Source organism: Schistocerca americana, chromosome 1 (assembly GCF_021461395.2).
Source record: "Schistocerca americana isolate TAMUIC-IGC-003095 chromosome 1, iqSchAmer2.1, whole genome shotgun sequence".
Taxonomy (NCBI): domain Eukaryota; kingdom Metazoa; phylum Arthropoda; class Insecta; order Orthoptera; family Acrididae; genus Schistocerca; species Schistocerca americana.
This window is the reverse complement of record NC_060119.1, coordinates 1,157,528,032-1,157,551,390: the sequence shown is the minus strand read 5'-3', so window position 1 is coordinate 1,157,551,390 and position 23,359 is coordinate 1,157,528,032. Positions and strand designations below refer to the sequence as shown.

At 43.8% G+C, this 23,359-nt stretch overlaps 1 protein-coding gene across 2 annotated transcripts in view; it reads right to left on the bottom strand.

Moving 5' to 3' along the window:
• The window catches only part of LOC124619502 (short-chain dehydrogenase/reductase family 9C member 7-like), a 175,574-nt gene that overhangs the window by 67,264 nt on the left and 84,951 nt on the right, over positions 1-23,359 (bottom strand). For both annotated transcript variants that reach the window (XM_047145939.1, XM_047145928.1), the window contains exons 4-5: positions 21,285-21,467; positions 3,816-3,948 (exon numbers count right to left, since the gene is read on the bottom strand). In XM_047145939.1, the coding sequence (XP_047001895.1) occupies positions 3,816-3,948; positions 21,285-21,467 (316 nt within the window). The remainder of the gene's footprint in view (positions 1-3,815; positions 3,949-21,284; positions 21,468-23,359) is intronic.

Below are 23,359 nucleotides of genomic sequence, written 5' to 3'. Positions count from 1 at the left end.
TTAGTTCTTGGATATGCATTCGTTTAAACATCAGTATTAGAAGACAATAATCCCTCACATGAAAACGAAAAATCCGCTGAGTATCATGGGAGGGCAAAGCAGTTGATGTACTGTTGAGCGTGCACACACACACACACATATATATATATATATATATATATATATATATACACACACACACACACACACATATATATATATATATATATATATATATATATATATATATATATATATATATACCGCTGGATATACTTCGTAAACCACATCAAATACTGACGAATCGATTCCACAGACCGAACGTGAGGAGAGGGGCTAGTGTAATTGTTTAATACAAACCATACAAAAATGCACGGAAGTATGTTTTTTAACACAAACCTACGTTTTTTAAACGGAACCACGTTAGTTTTGTTAGCACATCTGAACATATAAACAAATACGTAATCAGTGCCGTTTGTTGCATTGTAAAATGTTAATTAAATCCGGAGATATTGTAACCTAAAGTTGACGCTTGAGTACCACTCCTCCGCTGTTTGATCGTGTGTATCGGAGAGCACCGAATTACGTAGGGATCCAAAGGGAACGGTGATGGACGTTAGGTACAGAAGAGACTGGAGCAGCACATTACGTCCACATGCTAACACCTTTTTATTGGTCTTTTTCACTGACGCGCATGTACATTACCATGAGGGGTGAGGTACACGTACACACGTGGTTTCCGTTTTCAATTACGGAGTGGAATAGAGTGTGTCCAGACATGTCAGGCCAATAGATGTTCAATGCGGTGGCCATCATTTGCTGCACACAATTGCAATCTCTGGCGTAATGAATGTCGTACACGCCGCAGTACATCTGGTGTAATGTCGCCGCAGGCTGCCACAATACGTTGTTTCATATCCTCTGGGGTTGTAGGCACATCACGGTACACATTCTCCTTTAACGTACCCCACAGAAAGAAGTCCAGAGGTGTAAGATCAGGAGAACGGGCTGGCCAATTTATGCGTCGAACGTCCTGTCAAGGGTCAGCCTAGTGTTAATTGCGGAATGTGCAGGTGCACCATCATGCTGATACCACATACGTCGACGCGTTTCCAGTGGGACATTTTCGAGCAACGTTGGCAGATCATTCTGTAGAAACGCGATGTATGTTGCAGCTGTTTGGGCCCCTGCAATGACGTGAGGACCAATGAGGTGGTCGCCAATGATTCCGCACCATACATTTACAGTCCACGGTCGCTGCCGCTCTACCTGTCTGAGCCAGCGAGGATTGTCCACGGACCAGTAATGCATGTTCCGTAGATTCACTGCCCCGTCGTTTGTGAAACCCGCTTCATCGGTAAATAGGTAGAACTGCAACGCATTCTCTGTTAATGCCCATTGACAGAATTGCACTCGATGATTAAAGTCATCACCACGTAATTGCTGATGTAGCGACACATGAAACGGGTGAAAGCGGTGGCGATGCAGTATGCGCATGACACTACTTTGACTCAGTCCACCGGCTCTCGCAATGTCCCGTGTACTCATGTGTGGGTTCATGGCAACAGCAGCTAACACACCAACTGCACCCGCTTCTCCTGTGACGGACCTGTTACGGACCCGTTTGCGTGCTACGACCATACGTGTTGCATACAGTTGGCGGTAGATGTTTTGCAATGTGCGGCACGTTGGATGCTCTCTGTCCGGGTACCGTTCTGCATACACCCTGCAGGCTTCAGCTGCACTTCGTCGACACTCGCCATATATGAGTATCATCTCCGCCTTTTCAGAGTTCGAATACACCACGGTCACAGTTCCTACAACACTACACTATCACAGACGTCTGGTAACACGGTGTACTACAGTTGGTCTGCGTGCGGAGACGAATGCAGAATAACAATAGCAGCAAGCGCTACATGCGGACACTGCGACAGCTAGACCAAACCACAACAGTGCACTACAGCCACACTCGTAACTACGGTCGTCATCGTAAACATGTCCCTGCAGATGCTGCTCGCCGACCATGGCCCGTGTTTGTTACAACACGCAACTGAACGTCGGAGGTTTCAAGCGTCAACTTTAGGTTACAATATCTCCGGATGTAATTAACATTTTACAATGCACCAAACGGCTCTGATTACGTATTTGTTTATATGTTCAGATGTGCTAACAAAACTAACGTGGTTCCGTTTAAAAAACGTAGGTTTGTGTTAAAAAACATACTTCCGTGCATTTTTGTATGGTTTGTATTAAACAATTATACTATCCCCTCGCCTCACGTTCGGTCTGTGGAATCGGTTCGTCAGTATTTGATGTGGTTTACGAAGTATATCCAGCGGTAACGTTAGGTGACTCACCCTATATATATATATATAGGATACAACTCCGATGTATAAAACATCTTCAAATGTCTAATTAATATAGAAATGAGTTAATGTGCTTAGCTAGTTTTTCACGCATTTCAATGTTTATGACACCATATATCCTGAACTAAGCTTCATACAGTGATATAACTTAACAGGTAGCCTACATTCAGTGGTACGTGTGGATAATGTCTGCAAAATGTGTTGCGAATGTGGTTATTAGTAAGGAAATGATAAATGAAAAGTCATGGGTGATGCTGATCTTTTACTGCTTGAACAGAGAAATGTAGTAAGCAATAACCTTTTTCGCTTTTATTACTTTATGGGGCCTGTCAGAGAGAAATAGTTCCAAAAAGTTTTGAAATTATGTGTAAAGTTAGTTGGAAGTCACTAAGTGCTCTCAAATGACGAATAAATATACTCCGGGTAATCTATGTGCCTTGAATCACGCTGTCTCAAGAAATGTACACAGTTTCTAACTTCAGTACTTGACGCATTGCTTTAAACCATTAAGGTAAGATCACATCTCTTAACGAGTCGATTATGATAGTATTTTAAATTTTTCGATTCGGTCTATAATGAGATGAAGTAGCGCACTGGAAATCAAATTTTTGTTGCCCCTGAAAGACACTAATTAGGCAGTCTACAACTGGTTTGGGTGAGCGGGTGGACCGTTTATTAATACCGTTTAATATTGTCTGTATTCTGTAGCTGTCACGCTTCCAAACCTCAGATGTTAAGTCCCATAGTGCTCAGAGCCATTTGAACCATTAAGGACCGTGTTTACGTACCACCACTGCCAAGAAAAGTGGAACAGCTCAGAGAATGTATCAGTGCTACTATGTTGACCAGTGACAGGATGTTGCTAGATAGGGTGTACTGTGTAGGGTGTATTGTGTGACCAAAGGGGCACTCACAGAATATTTCTAGAGTGCAAAATGCAAATTTTGCAGTACATTTATAGTAGTCCTACACTGTTATGTCACAAAGAGCTGTACATTGGCTGTGTCTCTCGACCGACCTTCTAATGAGTATGTCCTTTCCTAAGAGACTCTTGTGTGAATGTCAAATGTGAACTCTCATATGTGATGACGAATTACTGTCGATGTAATTATGAAGAAATGACATATTAATAAATACACGTAAATAAAAGTCGATATTACGTGAAGTGTAATGGTTAAAATGGTTAAAATGGCTCTGAGCACTATGGGACTTAACATCTGAGGTCATCAGTCCCCTAGAACGTAGAACTACTTAAACCTAACTAACCTAAGGACATGACACACATCCATGCCCGAGGCAGGATTCGAACTTGCGACCGTAGCAGTCTCGTGAAGTGTAATTATTGTTAGCAAAGAAGCTCAATTATTGTTAACAAGGAAGTGTCTAAGGGCATACATGAAGTTATTCATTAGATCATACACCAGATGCCTGGTGTACTTTTCCTGCTGATCCCTCAGCAGTCGAGCTTACATGTAGCTGGACGGCTCCACCGTGCAGACAGAGACGCCCCACTTCTTCATCTCGACACGCAGAGCGTCGCAGTACGAGATGACGGCACTCTTGGACATGCAGTACGGGGACAGTATCGGCATTGCTGCCCTGCCTGTGGAATGAACAAATTGACGACAAATGCACAGAAGCTATAAACCGATACAAAAAGACATAGACACTTCAAGTTTCAGAATTAATTTCAATCATCATTTACATAATTTGGATATTTATTTTGCTTTAGCGTTTTCAACAGATTATAGTGTCAGCCTCAGAAGCCTTCAAAATTTTGGATGCTGTAAACCGTTAGAACTTGACCACACATACACTACTGACCATTAAAATTGCTACACCACGAACATGACGTGCTACAGACGCGAAATTTAACCGACAGGAACAAGAAGCTGTGATATGCAAATGATTAGCTTTTCAGAGCATTCACACAAGGTTGGCGCCGGTGGCGACACCTACAACGTGCTGACATGAGGAAAGTTTCCAACCGATTTCTCATACACAAACAGTAGTTGACCGTCGTTGCCTCGTGAAACGTTGTTGTGATGCCTCGTGTAAGGAGGAGAAATGCGTACCATCACGTTTCCGACTTTGATAGAGGTCCGCACGACCGCATGTTGCAGGTCCTGTACGGGCCTTTGTGAGTACAGAAAATGTTCGACTGCTGCCCTGGCCAGCACATTCCCCAGATCTCTCACCAATTGAAAACGTCTGGTCAATGGTGGCCGAGCAACTGGTTCGTCACAATACGCCAGTCGCTACTCTTGATGAACTGTGGTATCGTGTTGAAGCTATCGCGATTGTGGTTTATCGTATCGCGACATTGCTGCTAACGTTGGTCGAGATCCAATGACTGTTAGCAGAATATGGAATCGGTGGGTTCAGGAGGGTAATACGGAACGCCGTGCTGGATCCCAACGGCCTTGTATCACTAGCAGTCGAGATGACAGGCATCTTATCCGCATGGCTGTAACGGATCGTGCAGCTACGTCTCGATCCTTGAGTCAACAGATTGGGACGTTTGCAAGGCATCAACCATCTGCACGAACAGTTCGACGACGTTTGCAGCATCATGGAGTATCAGCTCGGAGACCATGGCTGCCGTTACCCTTGACGCAGCATCACAGACAGGAGCGCCTGCGATGGTGTACTCAACGACGAACCCGGGTGCACGAATGGCAGAACGTCATTTTTTCGGATGAATCCAGGTTCTGTTTACAGCATCATGATGGTCGCGTCCGTGTTTGGCGACATCGCGGTGAACGCACATTGGAAGCGTGTATTCGTCATCGCCATGCTGGCGTATCACCAGGCGTGATGGTATGGGGTGCCATTGGTTACACGTCTCTGTCACCTCTTGTTCGCATTGACGGCACTTTGAACAGTGGACGTTACATTTCAGATGTGTCACGACCCGTGGCTCTACCCTTCATTCGATCCCAGCGAAAGCCTACATTTCAGCAGTATAATGCACGACCGCATGTTGCAAGTCCTGTACGGGCCTTTCTGCATACAGTAAATGTTCGATTGCTGCCCTGGCCAGCATATTCTCCAGATCTCTCACCAATTGAAAACGTCTGGTCAATGGTGGCCGAGCAACTGGCTCGTCACAATACGCCAGTCACTACTCTTGATGAACTGTGGCATCGTGTTGAAGCTGCATGGGCAGCTGTACCTGTACACGCCATCCAAGCTCTGTTTGGCTCAATGCCCTGGCATATCAAGGCCGTTATTACGGCCAGAGGTGGTTGTTCTGGGTACTGATTTCTCAGGATGTGTGCGCCCAAATTGCGTGAAAATGTAATCACATGTCACTTCTAGTATAATATATTTGTCCATCTGCATTTATTCAAAATGGTTCAAATGGCTCTGAGCACTATGGGACTCAACTGCTGTGGTTATCAGTCCCCTAGAACTTAGAACTACTTAAACCTAACTAACCTAAGGACATCACACACATCCATGCCCGAGGCAGGATTCGAACCTGCGACCGTAGCAGTCGCACGGTTCCGGACTGCGCGCCTAGAACCGCGAGACCACCGCGGCCGGCTGCATTTATTCTTGGTGTAATAATTTTAATGGCCAGTAGTATATATGTAAAGTGTAAGAATTGTATTACAGAAACCTTGATATTGGTTTACCAGATGTCATATTCTTCACAGAAGCTTACAATGAGGCGTCCGAAAATCACGCGATAGCCATATGCACATAGACTTATCAGCCAGAACATTATGACTACCGACTTACTATCGATATAAACCCGTCCAGGCGATAGCAGCATCACCTGACGAGAAATGACTGCTGATCAGACACGCGTACGGTGCGTGTAGTATCAATGAGCGTGCAGTCCGTGTGTAGAATGGGGAAGGCGCACCACGTATCTGAGTTTCACCGAGGGCAGATTGTGATGGTTTGGAGGCTCTGCCCGAGCATTTCTGAAACGGCGCGACTTGTCGGGTGTTCGAGGAGTGCTATTGTGAGTGTCTTCAACACGTGGCGAAACCATGGTGAAACCACTTCCAGACGTCGTGGCTTTGGGTGGTCACGTCTCATAACAGACGTCGGACGTCGTAGGCTAGGCAGACTGGTAAAAATGGACAGGTGGCGAACTGTGGAGGAACTAAGGTGAGACTTTAATGCTGGGCAGAGCACAAGTGTGTCTGAACACACAGTGCACTGAACACACCTGACGATTGGCCTCCGCAGCCGACGGCCAAGGCATGTGTCAATGTTAACACCACGACATCGACAACTATGACTGAAAGTGGCACGTGACCTTCCGCACTGGACGTTGGCGCAGTGGCAGATCGTTGCATGGTCCTATGAATTCCGGTATCTTCGTCATCATGCCGATGGGTAGGGCGCGAATCCGTCGTCTTCCAGGGGAGCAGCGTCTTGACAGCTGTACTGCAGGATGGAGACAAGCTGGCGGCGGCTCCATTATGCTGTGGGAAAGATTAATGTCGGCATGCATGGGACCAGAGGAGCTCGTGCAAGGCACCGTGACCGGCCAAGGAGTGTCGTACACTGGTTGCCATCCATGTACACACCTTCATGACGATCACATTTTCCGATGGCAGTGTAGGCTAGTTCCAACTGATGTTCTGACCCCCCACTCGCCAGATGCGAACCCGATCGAACACATCTGGGATGTGATTGAACGCGGCGTCAGAGATCTTCACCTCCCCCCTCCCCTCCCCGGAGTTTACTGGAATTAGGTGACTTGTGTGTACAGATGTGGTATGAATTTCCTCAAGCGACCTACCAAAGTATCATTGCTTCCATGCCACGACGCCTCGCCGCTGTTATCCGTGCCGAAGGTGGACATACCGGCTATTAGGCAGGTGATCATAATATTCTGGCTGATCAGTATATACACATGGCGATAGTATCGCGTGCGCAAGGCATAAAAGGCCAGTGCATTGGCTGAGCTGTCATTTGCATTCATGTGATTGATATGGAAGGGCTTCTGACGTGATTATGGCCGAAAGACTGGAGTTAACAGACTTTCAACGCGAAATGGTAATTGGAGCTACACGCATGGGACATTCTATTTCAGAAATCGTTAGGGAATCCAAAATTCAGAGCTCCACCGTGTCACGAGTGCGCCCAGATTACCAAAATTCAGGCATTACCTCTCACCACCGACAACTTAGTGGTCGACGACCTTCACTCAGCGGCGGAGAGCAGCGGGTTTTGCAACACTGCGTGAAATAACAGCAGAAATCAATGTGGAACGTACGACGAACTTACCTGTTATGACAATGCGGCCAAATCTGGCGTTAATGCGTTATGTCAGCAGACGAGAGACGCGAGTGCCGTTCCTAGCAACACGACATCTCCTGCAGCGCCTCTTCTGGGCTCGTGATCGTGTCAGTTGGAATCTAGACGACTGTAAGGCCGTGGCCAGGTGAGGTGAATCCCGATTTCTGTTGGTAAGGACTGCGTTTATTTGGAATAACTGGGTCCTCTGGTGCAGTTGAACCGATCAATGACTGGAAATGGTTATGTTCGCAATTTGTGATTTGCCTTGTTCACTCCATTCATTCACTGTACAAACAGTTACCAGCTGCAGCACACAACAGAAAAGCTGCGGTACACAACAAGTGCGCTTTTACTACGTCTATAGCGTTCACTTCAAACTTACATCACACCCAAAAGGTGTCAATCATTGCCTCAAAATTTCTGGTTCTGAATGAACTGTGAGAGCTCACTACATTTGTGGCAACCTCAGTTGTCGCTACTTGGAGACTACTTGCAACTATTCATGGACTTAATTTTCATGGATGACAATGCGCTTTGTCGCCGGGCCAAAATCATCCGCCATTAGAACATTCTGGAGAATTCGAAACGAATGATTTGGCCACCTAGATCGCCCGACATAAATCCCTTCGAATATCTATGGGACATAATCGACAGATCAGTTCGTGCACAAAATATTGCACCGGAAACAAGTATGGACGACTATAGAGGCAGTGTGGATCAGCATTTGTGCAAGTAACTTCCAGCGACTAGTTCAGTCTGTGTGAACAAGAGACCAACCAGTGAAGCGCAGTGTTTATTCCTTGGAAGGGTAACTGATTTTAAGAGTTGGATGCTTATTCTTTGTTTCCTTTAGAGCCGTTACTTCCTACTGTAAGCTAATTAAATAAATGTATCGAAGCGTATGTGGATTTGATTTTTGACCTAGAAGTCCCTGCCACGTCGAGTTACTGCACTTCTTTTTTTTTAGTGTTCAACCCTGAGGTTGGTTTGCAGCAGAGCGCCATTCCTCTCTTCTGCCTGCCTTCCTTTCCACGTATGTCTTACATCCAACGTCATTCATGATCTGTTGCATGTATGATATCCTTGGTCGCCCTCGCCGGTTCCTTCCCTCAATAGCGCCTTCTGCTATTGTTCCAATGATGTTGTTGTGTCGTAGGACGTGCACTAGAAGTTTTTCTCTTCTTGTTTGGATGCGCCTCCACAGAGATATGGTTTCCTGTACTCTTCTAAGCACCTCTTCGTTTGTTATTTTGTCTCTCCAGCTGATCTTCATCATCCTTCTATAGCACCACATCTCCAGGGCCTCTAGCTGTCCTCTCTCTTTTCTTCCAATTGTCCAAGTTCACATCCGTATAAGGCCACACTCCAAACGAAACCTTTCATGATACGTTTCCTTATTTTCAGACTGATGTTGTTGCTGTTGAGTAAGTTCCTTCTCCGATTGAATGCAATTTTGGCCTTTTCTATTCTGCTCGCAATTTCTTTCCGGCTTCTACCATCCCTTGTGATTTTGCTTCCCAGATGAGTAAATTCCTCTATCACTTCCAGCTCCTCTCTTCCAGTTCTCATTCTCAGAGGTTCAGACCTGCTCCTGTACTGCATAACATCACTTCAGTCTTTTTCTTGTTCATTCTCATTCCATACTGATAGCACAGAATTTTTTCCATTGTTCTGAGGACTTCCTCTAGATCTTGTTTTGCCTCCGTGACTATAGCAAAATCAACTGCATAACTTAGCATGTCTATCTTCTGCCCATTAATTTTGATTCCCACCTCAGTAGTTTCTCGAACTTGGTCTGTAGCTTCCTGGATGTAAGCGTTGAATATAAGAGGAGAGAGAGAGCACATCCTTGTCTTACCCCTTTTCTGATATTTGCTTCTTGTTCCTGGTGACAGTTCCTAATCACTGCCACCTCATTCTTATAGAAACTGAATATCACACGGATGTCTTTGTACTTTATTCCACTCCACTTTTCCTCAGCACTCTGAACATCTCTTGCCAGATAACGTTATAAAAAGCCTCTTTCATGTCTACAAAGGCAATGTAAGTTGGTTTATTTTTCTGTAATTGCTTTTCGATAACGAGTCTCAGTGCGAGAATCGCCTCTCTTGTTTCCAATCCCCTTCTGAAACCAAACTAATCGTCACTCAGCATATCCTCCACCTTCTCTTCAGAACTGTTTTTATGAGAATTTTTTGATGCATGTGATATTAGGCTTAGAGTTCGGTACTGTTCACATTTTGTAGCTGCTGCCTTCTTTGGTATAGGAATAATGACTCATTTCTGGACTTCTGTTGGTATCTCCCCTGTGTTATAGATGGACCTAATAAGATTAAACAGCATCATTTTCATGCTGTCACCAGCATTCTTTATTAGTTCTGCAGGGATGTCATCAATACCCATTGCTGTGTTTCCCGTAGTTCTTTTAGAGCTCTGTCAAATTCTTCTTGCATAATGTCATCTCCCTTGTCATCTTCGTCTGCTTGCCTTTCTCTTCCTATTACATCTTCCAAAAGAGGTGTTCTGGCATACAACTCCTCTATGTATTCTTTCCATCTCTTCACCATGTCTTCACCAAACAGCATTTTCCTCTCTTCATTTTCCATTGTGCCTGCGAGTGCTGTTTTACGTTTGTTAAAAAAGTGATTTCCTGTTCTGTAGGCTAAATCAGTTCTTCCGTTTTGCATATTTTCTTCCACTTCCGTGCACATTTCTTCAAGAAAATTTTCTTTTGCTTTCCTAGCCTCTCTGTCAACTAAATTCTTCTTTATTCAGCTTTTCCTTGTTCATCAGTTGCATTTTTGTATAATCTCCTGTTTTATAAGCTCAATAATATCTTCTGTAATCCATTTCCTCTTGTTTTTGGGTTCAGTTCTTCCAACTGTCTTTTCTGCTGCTTTGTATAGACCAGATTTAACTTGATCCCAGTCTTAATTTACTCCACCATGTTAAAAATTTTTAGCTAGGTTGTCTGTTTCATGAGTATAGTGCTTTGCCAGTCCCTCAGTTTTCAGTTTTTCTAGTTCCCATTTAAGTTCTACTGGCTTCTTCTTCAAACGTTTGAATCTCAGTGAACTTTTCAACAGGACCAGATTATGACCACTGCCAATGTCTGCAGATGGATAGCTCCTGCATTCATTTATGTGGTTCCTAAAACGTGCTTTCACTAGAATGTAATCAATCTGTTGTCTCCTCAGGTCTCCAGGGGCCTTCCATGTGTATCTTCTTCGTTTGTGATGTTACTGCACTACGCTGGGCAAAAGGAGGTCCGACACGACATTAGGAAGTGTCCCATGACTTTTGTAGTGCCACGACATGTCGAAAAATGTAAATTTTGTATGTGATAATTATAAACACAGATTGATAACTTGTTGTTGTTGTTGTTGTTGTGGTCTTCAGTCCTGAGACTGGTTTGATGCAGCTCTACATGCTACTCTATCCTGTGCAAGCCTCTTCATCTCCCAGTACCTACTGCAACCTACATCCTTCTGAATCTGCTTGGTGTATTCATCTCTTGGTCTCCCTCTAGGATTTTTACCCTCTACGCTGCCCTCCAATACTAAATTGGTGATCCCTTGATGCCTCAGAACATGTCCTACCAACCGATCCCTTCTTCTAGTCAAGTTGTGCCACAAGCTTCTCTTCTCCCCAATCCTATTCAACACCACCTCATTAGTTATGTGATCTACCCATCTAATCTTCAGCATTCTTCTGTAGCACCACATTTCGAAAGCTTCTATTCTCTTCTTGTCTAAACTATTTATCGTCCATGTTTCACTTCCATACATGGCTACACTCCATACAAATACTTTCAGAAACGACTTCATGACACTTAAATCTATACTCGATGTTAACAAATTTCTCTTCTTCAGAAACGCTTTCCTTGCCGTTGCCAGTCTACATTTTATATCCTCTCTACTTCGACCATCATCAGTTATTTTGCTCCCCAAATAGCAAAACTCCTTTACTGCTTTAAGTGTCTCATTTCCTAATCTAATTCCCTCAGCATCACCCGACTTAATTCGATTACATTCCATTATCTTCGTTTTGATTTTGTTGATGTTCATCTTATATCCTCCTTTCAAGACACTATCCATTCCGTTCAACTGCTCTTCCAAGTCATTTGCTGTCTCTGACAGAATTACAACGTCATCGGCGAACCTCAAAGTTTTTATTTCTTCTCCATGGATTTTAATACCTACTCCGAATTTTTCTTTTGTTTCCTTCACTGCTTGCACAATATACAGATTGAATAACGTTGGGGAGAGGCTACAACCCTGTCTCACTCCCTTCCGAACCACTGCTTCCCTTTCATGCCCCTCAACTCTTATAACTGCCATTTGGTTTCTATACAAATTGTAAATAGCCTTTCGCTCCCTCTATTTTACCCCTGCCACCTTCAGAATTTGAAAGAGAGTATTCCAGTCAACATTGTCAAAAGCTTTCTCTAAGTCTACAAATGCTAGAAACGTAGCTTTGCCTGTCCTTAATCTAGCTTCTAAGATAAGTCGTAGGGTCAGTATTGCCTCACGTGTTCCAATATTTCTACGGAATCCAAACTGATCTTCCACAAGGTTGGCTTCTACTAGTTTTTCCATTCGTCTGTAGAGAATTCGTGTTAGTATTTTGCAGCCGTGACTTATTAAACTGATAGTTTGGTAATTTTCACATCTGTCAACACCTGGTTTCTTTGGGATTGGAATTATTATATTCTTCTTGAAGTCTGTGGGTATTTCGCCTGTCTCATACATCTTGCTCACCAGATGGTAGAGTTTTGTCAGGACTGGCTCTCCCAAGGCCGTCAGTAGTTCTAATGGAATGTTGTCTACTCCCTGGGCGTTGCTTCGACTTAGGTCTTTCATTGCTCTGTCAAACTCTTCACGCAGTATTATATCTCACATTTCATCTTCATCTACATCCTCTTCCCTTTCCATAATAGTGTCCTCAAGTACATCGCCCTTGTATAGACCCTCTATATACTCCTTCCACCTTTCTGCTTTCCCTTCTTTGCTTAGAACTGGGTTTCCATCTGAGCTCTTAATATTCATACAAGAGTTCTCGTTTCTCCAAAGGTCTCTTTAATTTTCCTGTAGGCAGTGTCTATCTTACTCCTAGTGAGATAAGCCTCTACATCCTTACATTTATCCTCTAGCCATCCCTGCTTAGCCATTTTGCACTTCCTGTCGATCTCATTTTTGAGACGTTTGTATTCCTTTTTGCCTTCTTCATTTACTGCATTTTTATATTTTCTCCTTTCATCAATTAAATTCAATATTTCTTCTGTTACCCAAGGGTTTCTACTAGCTCTCGTCTTTTTACCTACTTGATCCTCTGCTGCCTTCACTACTTCATCCCTCAAAGCTTCCCTTTCTTCTTCTACTGTATTTCTTTCCCCCATTCCTGCCATTTGTTCCCTTACGCTCTCCCTGAAACTCTGTACAACCTCTGGTTTAGTCAGTTTATCCAGGTCCCATCTCCTTAAATTTCCACCTTTTTGCAGTTCCTTCAGCTTTAATCTACAGTTCATAACCAATAGATTGTGGGCAGAGTCCACATCTACCCCTGGAAATGTCTTACAATTTAAAACCTGGCTCCTAAATCTCTGTCTTACCATTATATAATCTATCTGATACCTTTTAGTATCTCCAGGATTCTTCCATGTATACAACCTTCTTTTATGATTCTTGAACCAAGTGTTAGCTATGATTAAGTTGTGCTCTGTACAAAATCCTACCAGGCGGCTTCCTCTTTCATTTCTTAGCTCCAATTCATATTCACCTACTACGTTTCCTTCTCTCCCTTTTTCTACTACTGAGTTCCAGTCACCCATGACTATTACATTTTCGGCTCCTTTCACTATCTGAATAATTTCTCTTATTTCGTCATACATTTCTTCAATTTTTTCGTCATCTGTAGAACTAGTTGGCATATAAACTTGTACTACTGTAGCAGGCGTGGGCTTCGTGTCTATCTTGGCCACAATAATGCGTTCACTATGCTGTTGGTAGTAGCTTACCCGCATTCCTATTTTTTATTCATTATTAAACCTACTTCTGCATTACCCCTATTTGACTTTGTACTTATAACCCTGTATTCGCCTGACCAAAAGTCTTGTTCCTCCTGCCACCGAACTTCACTAATTCCCACTATATCTAACTTTAACCTATTCATTTCCCTTTTTAATTTTCTAACCTACCTGCCCGATTAAGGGATCTGACATTCCACGCTCCGATCCGTAGAACGCCAGTTTTCTTTCTCCTGATAACGACGTGCTCTTGAGTAGTCCCCGCCCGGAGATCCGAATGGGGGACTATTTTATCTCCGGAATATTTTACCCAAGAGGACGCCATCATCATTAACCATACAGTAAAGCTGCATGCCCTCGGGAAAAATTACGGCTGTAGTTTCCCCTTGCTTTCAGCCGTTCGCAGTACCAGCACAGCGAGGCTGTTTTGGTTAGTGTTATAAGGCCAGATCAGTCAATCATCCAGACTGTTGCCCCTGCAACAACTGAAAAGGCTGCTGCCCCTCTTCAGGAACCACGCGTTTGTCTGGCCTCTCAACAGATACCCCTCCGTTGTGGTTGCACCTATGGTACGGCTATCTGTATCGCTGGGGAACGCAAGCCTCCCCACCAACGGCAAGTTCCATGGTTCATGGGGGGGGGGGGGGGGATTGATAACTTATAGTAAATAAACCACATTTATATACATAGTCAAGTTGTTGTGCTAGTTGCAAGAACCATGCATACAAGCATATAAAAATTAGAAATATTGTTTATAAAGGTAGTTTCATATATAATAAATACGAAAAACATGGCGCATTGTACCACGTAAGCTATTGCCGGCATTAATATCTGAAGGAAATGGGCTGATTTTCACTATTTCATAAGAAATGCTACACAATGAAAATGATTTTTATTTTTCCAAGTAAGCTGATCGCTCTACAAGTCTTCGGAATTTAGGGAGGAATCTTCAAATATTTCTAGCTCTTCTAAGAGGTTCATGTCGTAGCACTTGTCAGTTACAAGCAAAATTTACATATTAAGCAAAGATGGAGGAGGAAGAGTATGTTTCTCGATTTTGAGAGGTTCTGACAAAGTCGAATTATTTGAATTTTCAGTGTCTTTGTTGAGGAAGTCTTCACGAAAGAGGGTCTTTAAGTTCCTTCCCTGTCTCTCCAATACAAAAACTCGGATACATATTACACTGAATTTTATGTACCACATATTCGAGATATTTGTCTGTTGTGGGTTTCTCATTATGTGTAAAGAGCAGCTTGGTGACATTGGTGGCAAAGAACACAGTGACGTCATGATTTTTAAACAAATAAGTCGTCAATCTGTACTGTAAGTATCACATACAATATACACATTTTTCTACATGTCGAGGCATTATGGTTTTGTGAAAGATATTAAAATTTTCTAAACCAATATTGAGTAAGTTTTTTAGTACGCTTCTTTTGCTTTACATTCATATATGGGCAACTTCTAATGATTTATAATATCTCAAATTTTGTAGGCTTCTAGAGCTGACAGACGAATTTGTTGAGACCGGTAAAGTGAAATAAATTTGCTAATTGTGCAGCTGATGCCTGAATTTTATCCTGAAATATATACCACAGTTGCTGAGAAAATAACTGCTATGTATAATATCATAAACTTCAAATTTCCTAGTTTCGTGGATATGAAGAGCGTGACCAAAAGATACCAGCAGTCTTCAAGACCGGAGGCCCCGACGTATTCCTCTTCAGATTTCTTCAGTGATCGACGTTTCGATGCCTCTGCTGTGATTCTTCTTCAGGAGTGCGCATCCAAACTTAAGATGACTTCAATTCCGCGTTACGTATTGTCTTTTGCTCTAAATGTTCCACGAAAATGTCAGCTGTATCAGTCGGACGGAGAAGAAGGTTGAAGTGGAATACGACGCGGCCTGTCGACTCATAAGGTTTTGCCTTCAACGACAACCGCTACGAAAGTCTGCAAACTTATCAGGGTGACTAAAATAAAACTGGCCCAGAAAATATCTCACTCACTTATAAAACGGGCAACCTAACTTACATCAGCCCAAGCTGCATCATATGCCCCAGGTAATGTTTAGTTGGTTTGCCTACCTTAGAGTGTGTGAAATATTCTCGGGCAGTTTCATTTTAGCCATCATATGTAAACTTAAAGGAGTTATAAAGGATGTCTTGAGGAACAAACTGAGGGTAGGAACTCACGCCTTGAAACGTCATCCAACGACGCTACAGGCTAGCGATGAGAACAACCGGATGAGAACAATCGTTTTCGCATGTTATTCAAAGACAATCGACACATTCAGTTGCTTGTTTATGCATTAGTTGTCGGCTGAATTATTCATTCGGTCATTTGACTGAAGCCAGTCTATGTGAGCAACGTAATGAAAACATTCTTTTCAACTAGCTGTAGTTTTACTTATGGTTGGACTATTAATTTACGCTTTTGAGTGAAACCAGTTTATGGAAGCAACTTAATGGATATTACCGATTCAATCGGTTGCACTTTCATGCTTCGCTTCAATCTTTTTCTTCGAGTAAAATCAGAATGTGGGAGCAACCAAAAGAAATGGTTTTGACAGTGTTATAATTATTGTTGACATCACTCCGTTATCGCCAGTCGTAACTGTTACTGTCATTCCAGTATATGATTTTTAATGTGTGCCAATAAGTAGCTTTTAGTCCAGTTTTTCGTCCATGCTTACGGGTAGGTATTTACTTAATAGTAAAAAATTGTCTCGCTCAAATGTGCAAAAACGCTAAATGGTGTTCGATATACAGTATCTGCAAAGATGATTCATATTCTGAAAATGTATTGCTTTAAGAAATTCAAAGTTAATAAGGAATGATACGAAGCATTTCTCACGAAAAAAATACTTCCGACAAACGACAATCTGTGCTTAAACAGCATAAGTCACCAAACAATTAAAAAAATATCTGATTTGCTTTCTGTTCACGTCACCTCAGCATCTACTGAAAGAATTATCGGTGATGGGTGCAAACTAGTGGGAAGAGAGAGACAGAGGATTCACAGTACGATGGATGAGTACGCGTCAAAGTGTAGGACTGTCACTACTTGATCACAGTGCGGAAAACTTACAACAGCCCCAAACAAAGACTTGTTGACGTTGTATTCAGGCTCTGCGTGCAGGGGAGAAAATTTCTTCTGTTAATTGACTCGTGGAGAGGACAAACAAGGACTCAATTATTCGACAAGATTTTTCAACATGCAGATGGATTGTCATTCTGCAGTATTAAAGTGATTCTCTGCTAGAACAAAACTGCAATGTCTATTTTTATAATCAGATAAATGATATAATGAAAACGCCTCAAAACTGCTCTTCTCTCATTGAGAGAGAAAAGGTCATCACATACCGAGAAGACTGCATCCAAATATATGCCGTTGTATGTCACTAGTTATCCTTGCCAATGTATGGCAAAATATTGCTCTACGCGTGCTTTGGTGCCTAACTGTGCTATGAGAGAGAACCTTTTATGAACGTTAACCAAGTTTTTTTTTCTGCAGCAACTTTAAAACAATAATGTATGTAATGCGCCGTTTATAACGTGTCCAAGACGCCGAGAAAATTAGTGCTTCACTGGTTTTACGACATCACTCGAGCACTTGTATATTATCAATTGCAAAATAATAAAACTGTCTAATTTTAGATACGAAGTTCTCGTGTACAATCCCTTCCTGAAAATTTATAGGGAATCGCAAATTAAATGGCTCTGAGCACTATGCGACTCAACTTCTAAGGTCATCAGTAGCCTAGAACTTAGAACTAATTAAACCTAACCAACCTAAGGACATCACACACATCCATGCCCGAGGCAGGATTCGAACCTGCGACCGTAGCGGTCACGCGGTTCCAGACTGAAGCGCCTGGAACCGCACGGCCACAGAATCGCAAATTATCCTTTATCTTTTCTTTTCAAGCATTTTATGAAAACATTAATAAATAAAATATACTGAATATTATTTAAGTTTACTTTCAGTGTACGTGACGCAGAATTTAAGCAAAAATGTTTCCGCAAGGTCTCGACCTCACGGCGCTCGGATCACTCCTTCCGCTGCAGACTGGAAACTACGGTAACGTAAGCAGTTCACGCCTCCTCAAACCCGGGACAACTTTGCTGTTGTTAGTAAACGCTTGGCCACCTCGAGCTCCCACCTCTGTCACTTACATATCTTAATTTTAATTTTAATAACCAACAGCCTCAGTTGCAGTGTTTACCTAGATTTACCTAGGTTTCAGTCGGGATAACACAATCTTCTTCAGAATAAAAGTAACTACCGTTTGTCCATAGTGGACATCGTCAAGCTAAAACTACAAATCCATAAATTATCGTCAGACTGTAAAAAGTTATCTGAAACTGCCTCGGCCCCACTTCACGACCGCGATGTGGCAGCCGCTAGTGCTGCACTGGAACTGACCGTAGCGTCATGAGGCCCCCCTAGGCGGACGCAGTACCTTGCGCCTGCGGATAAACTGTGTGGTAGTTACTTGTTAGGACAAGACGCGAACCTAACTCCTAAACTTGAATCTACTAGTAAAGTGAAATAAAAGGTACAGCTGAGAAAAACGGCGTATATGTTATCCTGTGCAGAGCGTACTTAGATCGACCGTCTTAACATTTATGAAGTATTCGTTGGCCATGATATGAGGAAGACATCACGCGTGATTACAACGTATGGCCTGTCTTATTGAACTTATGAACAAGTCTATATCTAATCTGTAACATCCGGCAATACGGGCCATATAAAATAGATGGTCATTATTGAAGATTAGTGTATTTGACCTGAAATGGTCTAGAATCAAGTCAAAAACTAATGTACGTGCCTGATTGAGCTTCATGACGAAGTTATGGTTATGGGTTACAGATAACACTGAAGTAGGGGAATGTGGCGGCAATGGGGTACTCAATTTGCCTTCATACAGGTGATCCACATATACACTGCAAAAACTGTGTGTGGAACACTGCCATCATAATTCAGGCCAGGTGTCCACTGCCATTGAACTTAGGGAATGACAGCGGAATTATGTTTAAAGCTGAAGTGTGACTTGGCGAACATCGCTCCAGTCAACACACTTAAAACTATTTCCTAGACAGGCCATGCGTTGTAAGCACGTGATGTCTTCCTCATATCATGACCAACGAATACTTCATAAATGTTGAAACAGTCGATCTAAGTACGTTCTGCCCAGGATAATATATACGCCCTTTTCCTCAGCTGTACCTTTCTTTCACTTCACTTTACTTGTAAATTCAAGGTTAGGAGTTAGGTTCGCGTCTTGTCCCAAAAAGTAACTATCACACAGTTTATGCGCAGTTATTGTGTCCGCCTAGGCGGGTCTTATGACACTACGGTCAGTTCCAGCACAGCACTCGCGGCTGCCGCATCGCGGTGGCGAAGTGGAGCCGAGGCAGTTTCAGATAAGTTTTTACAGTCTGACGATAATTTATGGATTTGTAGTTTTAGCTTGACGATGTCCACTATGGGCAAACGGTAGTTACTTTTATTCTGAAAAAGGTTGCGTTATTTCGACTGTAACCTAGGTAAATCTAGGTAAACATTTCAACTGAGGCTGTTGATTATTAAAATTAAAATTAATATTTATACAGTTGCTGACAGGATCGCGAAATGTTGAAAATATTTAACTTACATATCTGTCCAAGCCCTGCGTACACCATAAATTTGAAAGGAATCGGCCATGACGAGTAGGTGCGGTTCCCTTGTTAGTAAAAAAAAAAAAAAAAGTTCAAATGTGTGTGGATTCCTATGGGACCAAACGGCTGAGGTCATCAGTTCCTAGATTCACACACTACTTAAACTAACTTACGCTAACACGCACACCCATGCCCTAGGGAGGACTCGATCCTCCGTGCGAGAGAGCCTTGTTAGTAGTCACAAAGTTTTGGTAAGGAACCCAAGTCCAGAAACGGTCCTGTTTGGATATAAAATTAGTGTGAAAATCGGATCACTTTCAACTCCCCCGCTTCAGAGTACACACAGGAACTGCGGAGAGGGCGCCTTCGTCAGTCCCTTTCGTAAGTATGACGTCACACACCATTTTCGTCCGACTACAACGACTACGAGAAATTAGTAATTTCACAACTAGGAGGGTCGACTTAGCTACATCCACATTCTGTGCGGTGGGAGTTTTGAAAGTGATACGGTTTTGATTCCAAGCGTCAAACGGTACATTTCCAAAGATGCGTTCCTTCATGAAAACCTTATCTACTAAGTCCGGTCTACAACACCTAGAAACCTGTAATAGGAATTGTGTAGCAGGCTGAATACTCCTTTCTAAACAATCATACCCAGCAGATTTCGAAACAACTCAATTTAACGTAATTACGAACTACTGACTTGGTGACAGGGTGGTGCATTCGCCAGGACATGTGCCACGATCTGCTGGCACCGAGTGAAAGAAAAATCAAGAAAATACATAAAACAAAATGTGCACAATGATTTTGGGTCGACTGGAAGCAAGACAAGTGACTGTCTGGCATAAAAAGATTACATCCTTAGGATGCGCGCGCGCGCGCTTGTGTGTGTGTGTGTGTGTGTGTGTGTGTGTGTCCAGCGTCTCCTCCTAAAACACTGACTCGTTTCCAACCAAATTTACTGCACATACTGCTTGCTATACAAGAATCAAAATCAGCACTGTGGGTTTTTGAACCTAACTCTTATAGGACCAGGGACATGGGCAAAAAAGGTTTGCCATTCCTGAAATATAGGCTGCCCTCCATGACAGGCATTTTTTGTGAGTAGTACTGGCGTGCCTTGGAGATGCTGCACATGCTGATCTAGACAGCTGAGCAGACGGAAGGGGAGGAGAGGAGATGGATAATGAGAGAGTGGGAGAGAATGAGGTAGACAGGTAAGGGGGGGAGGAGAAGATGGACAGAGAGAGTGTGAAGGAGGCTGAGGTAGAGGGGCAGAGAGAGTGGGGAGATGGACAACGAAGGAGCTGTGTTGTGCAGGTAATACCAGCATATCTAGCAGGGGCTACATGTGCACACGGACATAGCTGAGTGGAGAGGGGGGGGGAGGGAGGATGTGGATAGTGAGAGATGTGGGAGGATGAGGTGGAAAGAAGAAGGAAAGGAGGAGACAGAGGAGAGAGAGTGGAGATGAGGAGATGGAGAGATGGACAAGGGAGGAGGTGTGTTGCGCTGGTAATATCAACTTGTCTTGCAGGGGCTGCATGTGTATGGAGATAGCTGAGCAGAGAGACAAGGGGGATGGGGGAGGAAGGATGTGGATAGTGAGAGATATGGGAGGATGAGGTGGACAGAGAAAGGGGAGACGGAGATGTGCGGATAGTGAGGTGGAAGGAGGAGACGGATAGAGAGAGGTGAAAGGAGGATACAGACAGTGTGGAGGTCGAAGTGATGGACAAAGAGAGTGTGGAGGAGGATGATATGGACAGAGAGATTGGGAAGGAAGATTATGGTAGAAGACGTTAGAGAAAGAGATAAAGAATTTTGGTGGTGTACATATCCAGCAGACATTCACAATGGAAAGGATAGGTCGGACTGAAGCTACATAGTGTAAGGATGCAAACCATTGGCCAGTTAGTAGCGCCATGTTACGAGCTCAGCGCAGCTGCTGTGCTGTTGCAGTCCTTGGTGGTGCTGTTTACGTACCCAGGGGACTGGCGACGGTGACGATGCGGCCCTTGGCCTGCCGGATGAGTGGCAGACAGGCCTGCGTGACGCGCACCACGCCCACTGTGTTGACGGCCAGCGTGCGCTCGAACGCCTCCGGGGGCGCCAGCTCCGCCTCCCCCGCCTCCAACACGCCGGCGTTGTTCACCAGGGCCCACAGCTCTGCGGGACACACGGTCAGTCCTTGCTCATGGGTTCTGTCAATCTGCACGGCCTTTGTGAGCAACCAATAATGAAGCGAGCTCAGTGTTGTATCTCTTATTACACTGTAGGGTCTCAGTGCTACCACCATATCAACATGCGAAACATTACGCCGATTCGTCACCACGAAATGAATACCACCTAGTGGCGTTGCTCGTCCATCAACGTTAAGGGAAATATGTAAGCAGAGTAAAGGAAAGTATGTAAGCAGAGTAGAGGAAAATGGGGAAGCACTGTAGCGATGATACGGGTCAAAAATCAGCAAACAAAAACGACTTTGACGGAGGGCAGATTGTGAGAGCCCAGCGAATGGGAACAAGCATCTCGAAAACGGCTAAGCTGTTCGGCCGTTCCTCGGCTACTTTCGTGAGTATCTATGGAAAGCGGCTGAAGGAAATCGGCATGGCGTGACAGAGTACAATGCTGTTGCAGCCACAAATGTCTCGAAGCACATCGTTGGGCACTCACTGTTGGGCAAGGTGCACTGCAGCAGACGACAGTGTTAACCCACGACATCTCCTGAAACAAGAATGCAGTGGATGTGGCCAGGTCCTATTTAAGGCACAAGCCACACAAGGCGCCACTTTGGACCACAAGTTCAGAGGAGCTCCACAACTGTAAGAGTTCCGCACAGGATATAAAACAGGAGTAGCGGCGTCTTGAGAGGATCAAGCTGTGAGTGGTCGTCAGTGGCAACCAAGAGCAAGATTGGTATACATTTGTATCACAATCAGTAGGGGAAACAGGTGAAAGGGAGGCGCCAAATGACAAGTTGCTTGTGTGGAAAAATGCTCTCTGACCAGCCCTGGGTGTGGCTTCGTCGAAATTGGTGTATGTATTAATGGAAACTTGTTCCATGTACCAAATTTGTTGTTACACCAGATTGATAGTCGTCACTGGGTATGCCGTCGTCCAGGTGAACGGTTGCTTGGAACGTTCACCATGTAGTAAGCTCAAGTAATTTACGGGAGTTGCGTGACTGCGTAGATTTATGGTAACCCGTACCTGCCACGCATTATCGCTGCTGTATTTTGGTCCAGTGGTGGATTAACACGTTATTAAGCTGGAGCTTATAATGTGTCAATAAATAATTGTGGGTATGCAAGGTAAACCCTTGTTGCACCGACAAAATTTTGAGAGCTGTTCAGGGAGCGCTGTTCAGAGATATTTTCTGAGTACTTTCATGCCCTGGTCTCCAGCTACTCGTTTCAGAGTAATTGTATTTCGTGATCCAAAGGAAATAATGACATTAGCTGCTAGGGGGCATTGAAATACGCTGAAGAGCCAAAGAAACTGGTACACCTGCCTAATATCGTATACGGCCTCCGCGAACACACAGAAGCGCGGCAACACGACGTGGCTGGAATCTACTAATGTCTGAAGTAGTGCTGGAGGGAACTGACACCATGAATCCTGCAGCGCTTCCCATAAACCCGGAAGAGTACGAGGGATGGAGTTCTCTTCTGAACAGCACGTTGCAAGGCATCCCAGATATGCTCAGTAATGTTCAAGTCTGGGGCGTTTGGTGTCCAACGGAAGTGTTTAAACTCAGAAGAGTGTCCCTGGATACACTCTGTAGCAATTCTGGACGTGTGGGGTCTCGCGTTTTCCTGTTGACATTGCCCAAGTCCGTCGGAATGCACAATGGACGTGAATGAATGAAGGTGATCAGACAGGATACTTACGTACGTGTCACCTGTCACAGTCGTATCTAGAAGTATCAGGGGTTCCATATCACTCCAACTGCACACGCACTGCACCATTACAGAGACTCCACCAGCTTGAACAGTCCGCTGCTGACACTCAGGATCCATGGATTCATGAGATTGTCTCCATACCCGCACACGTCCGTC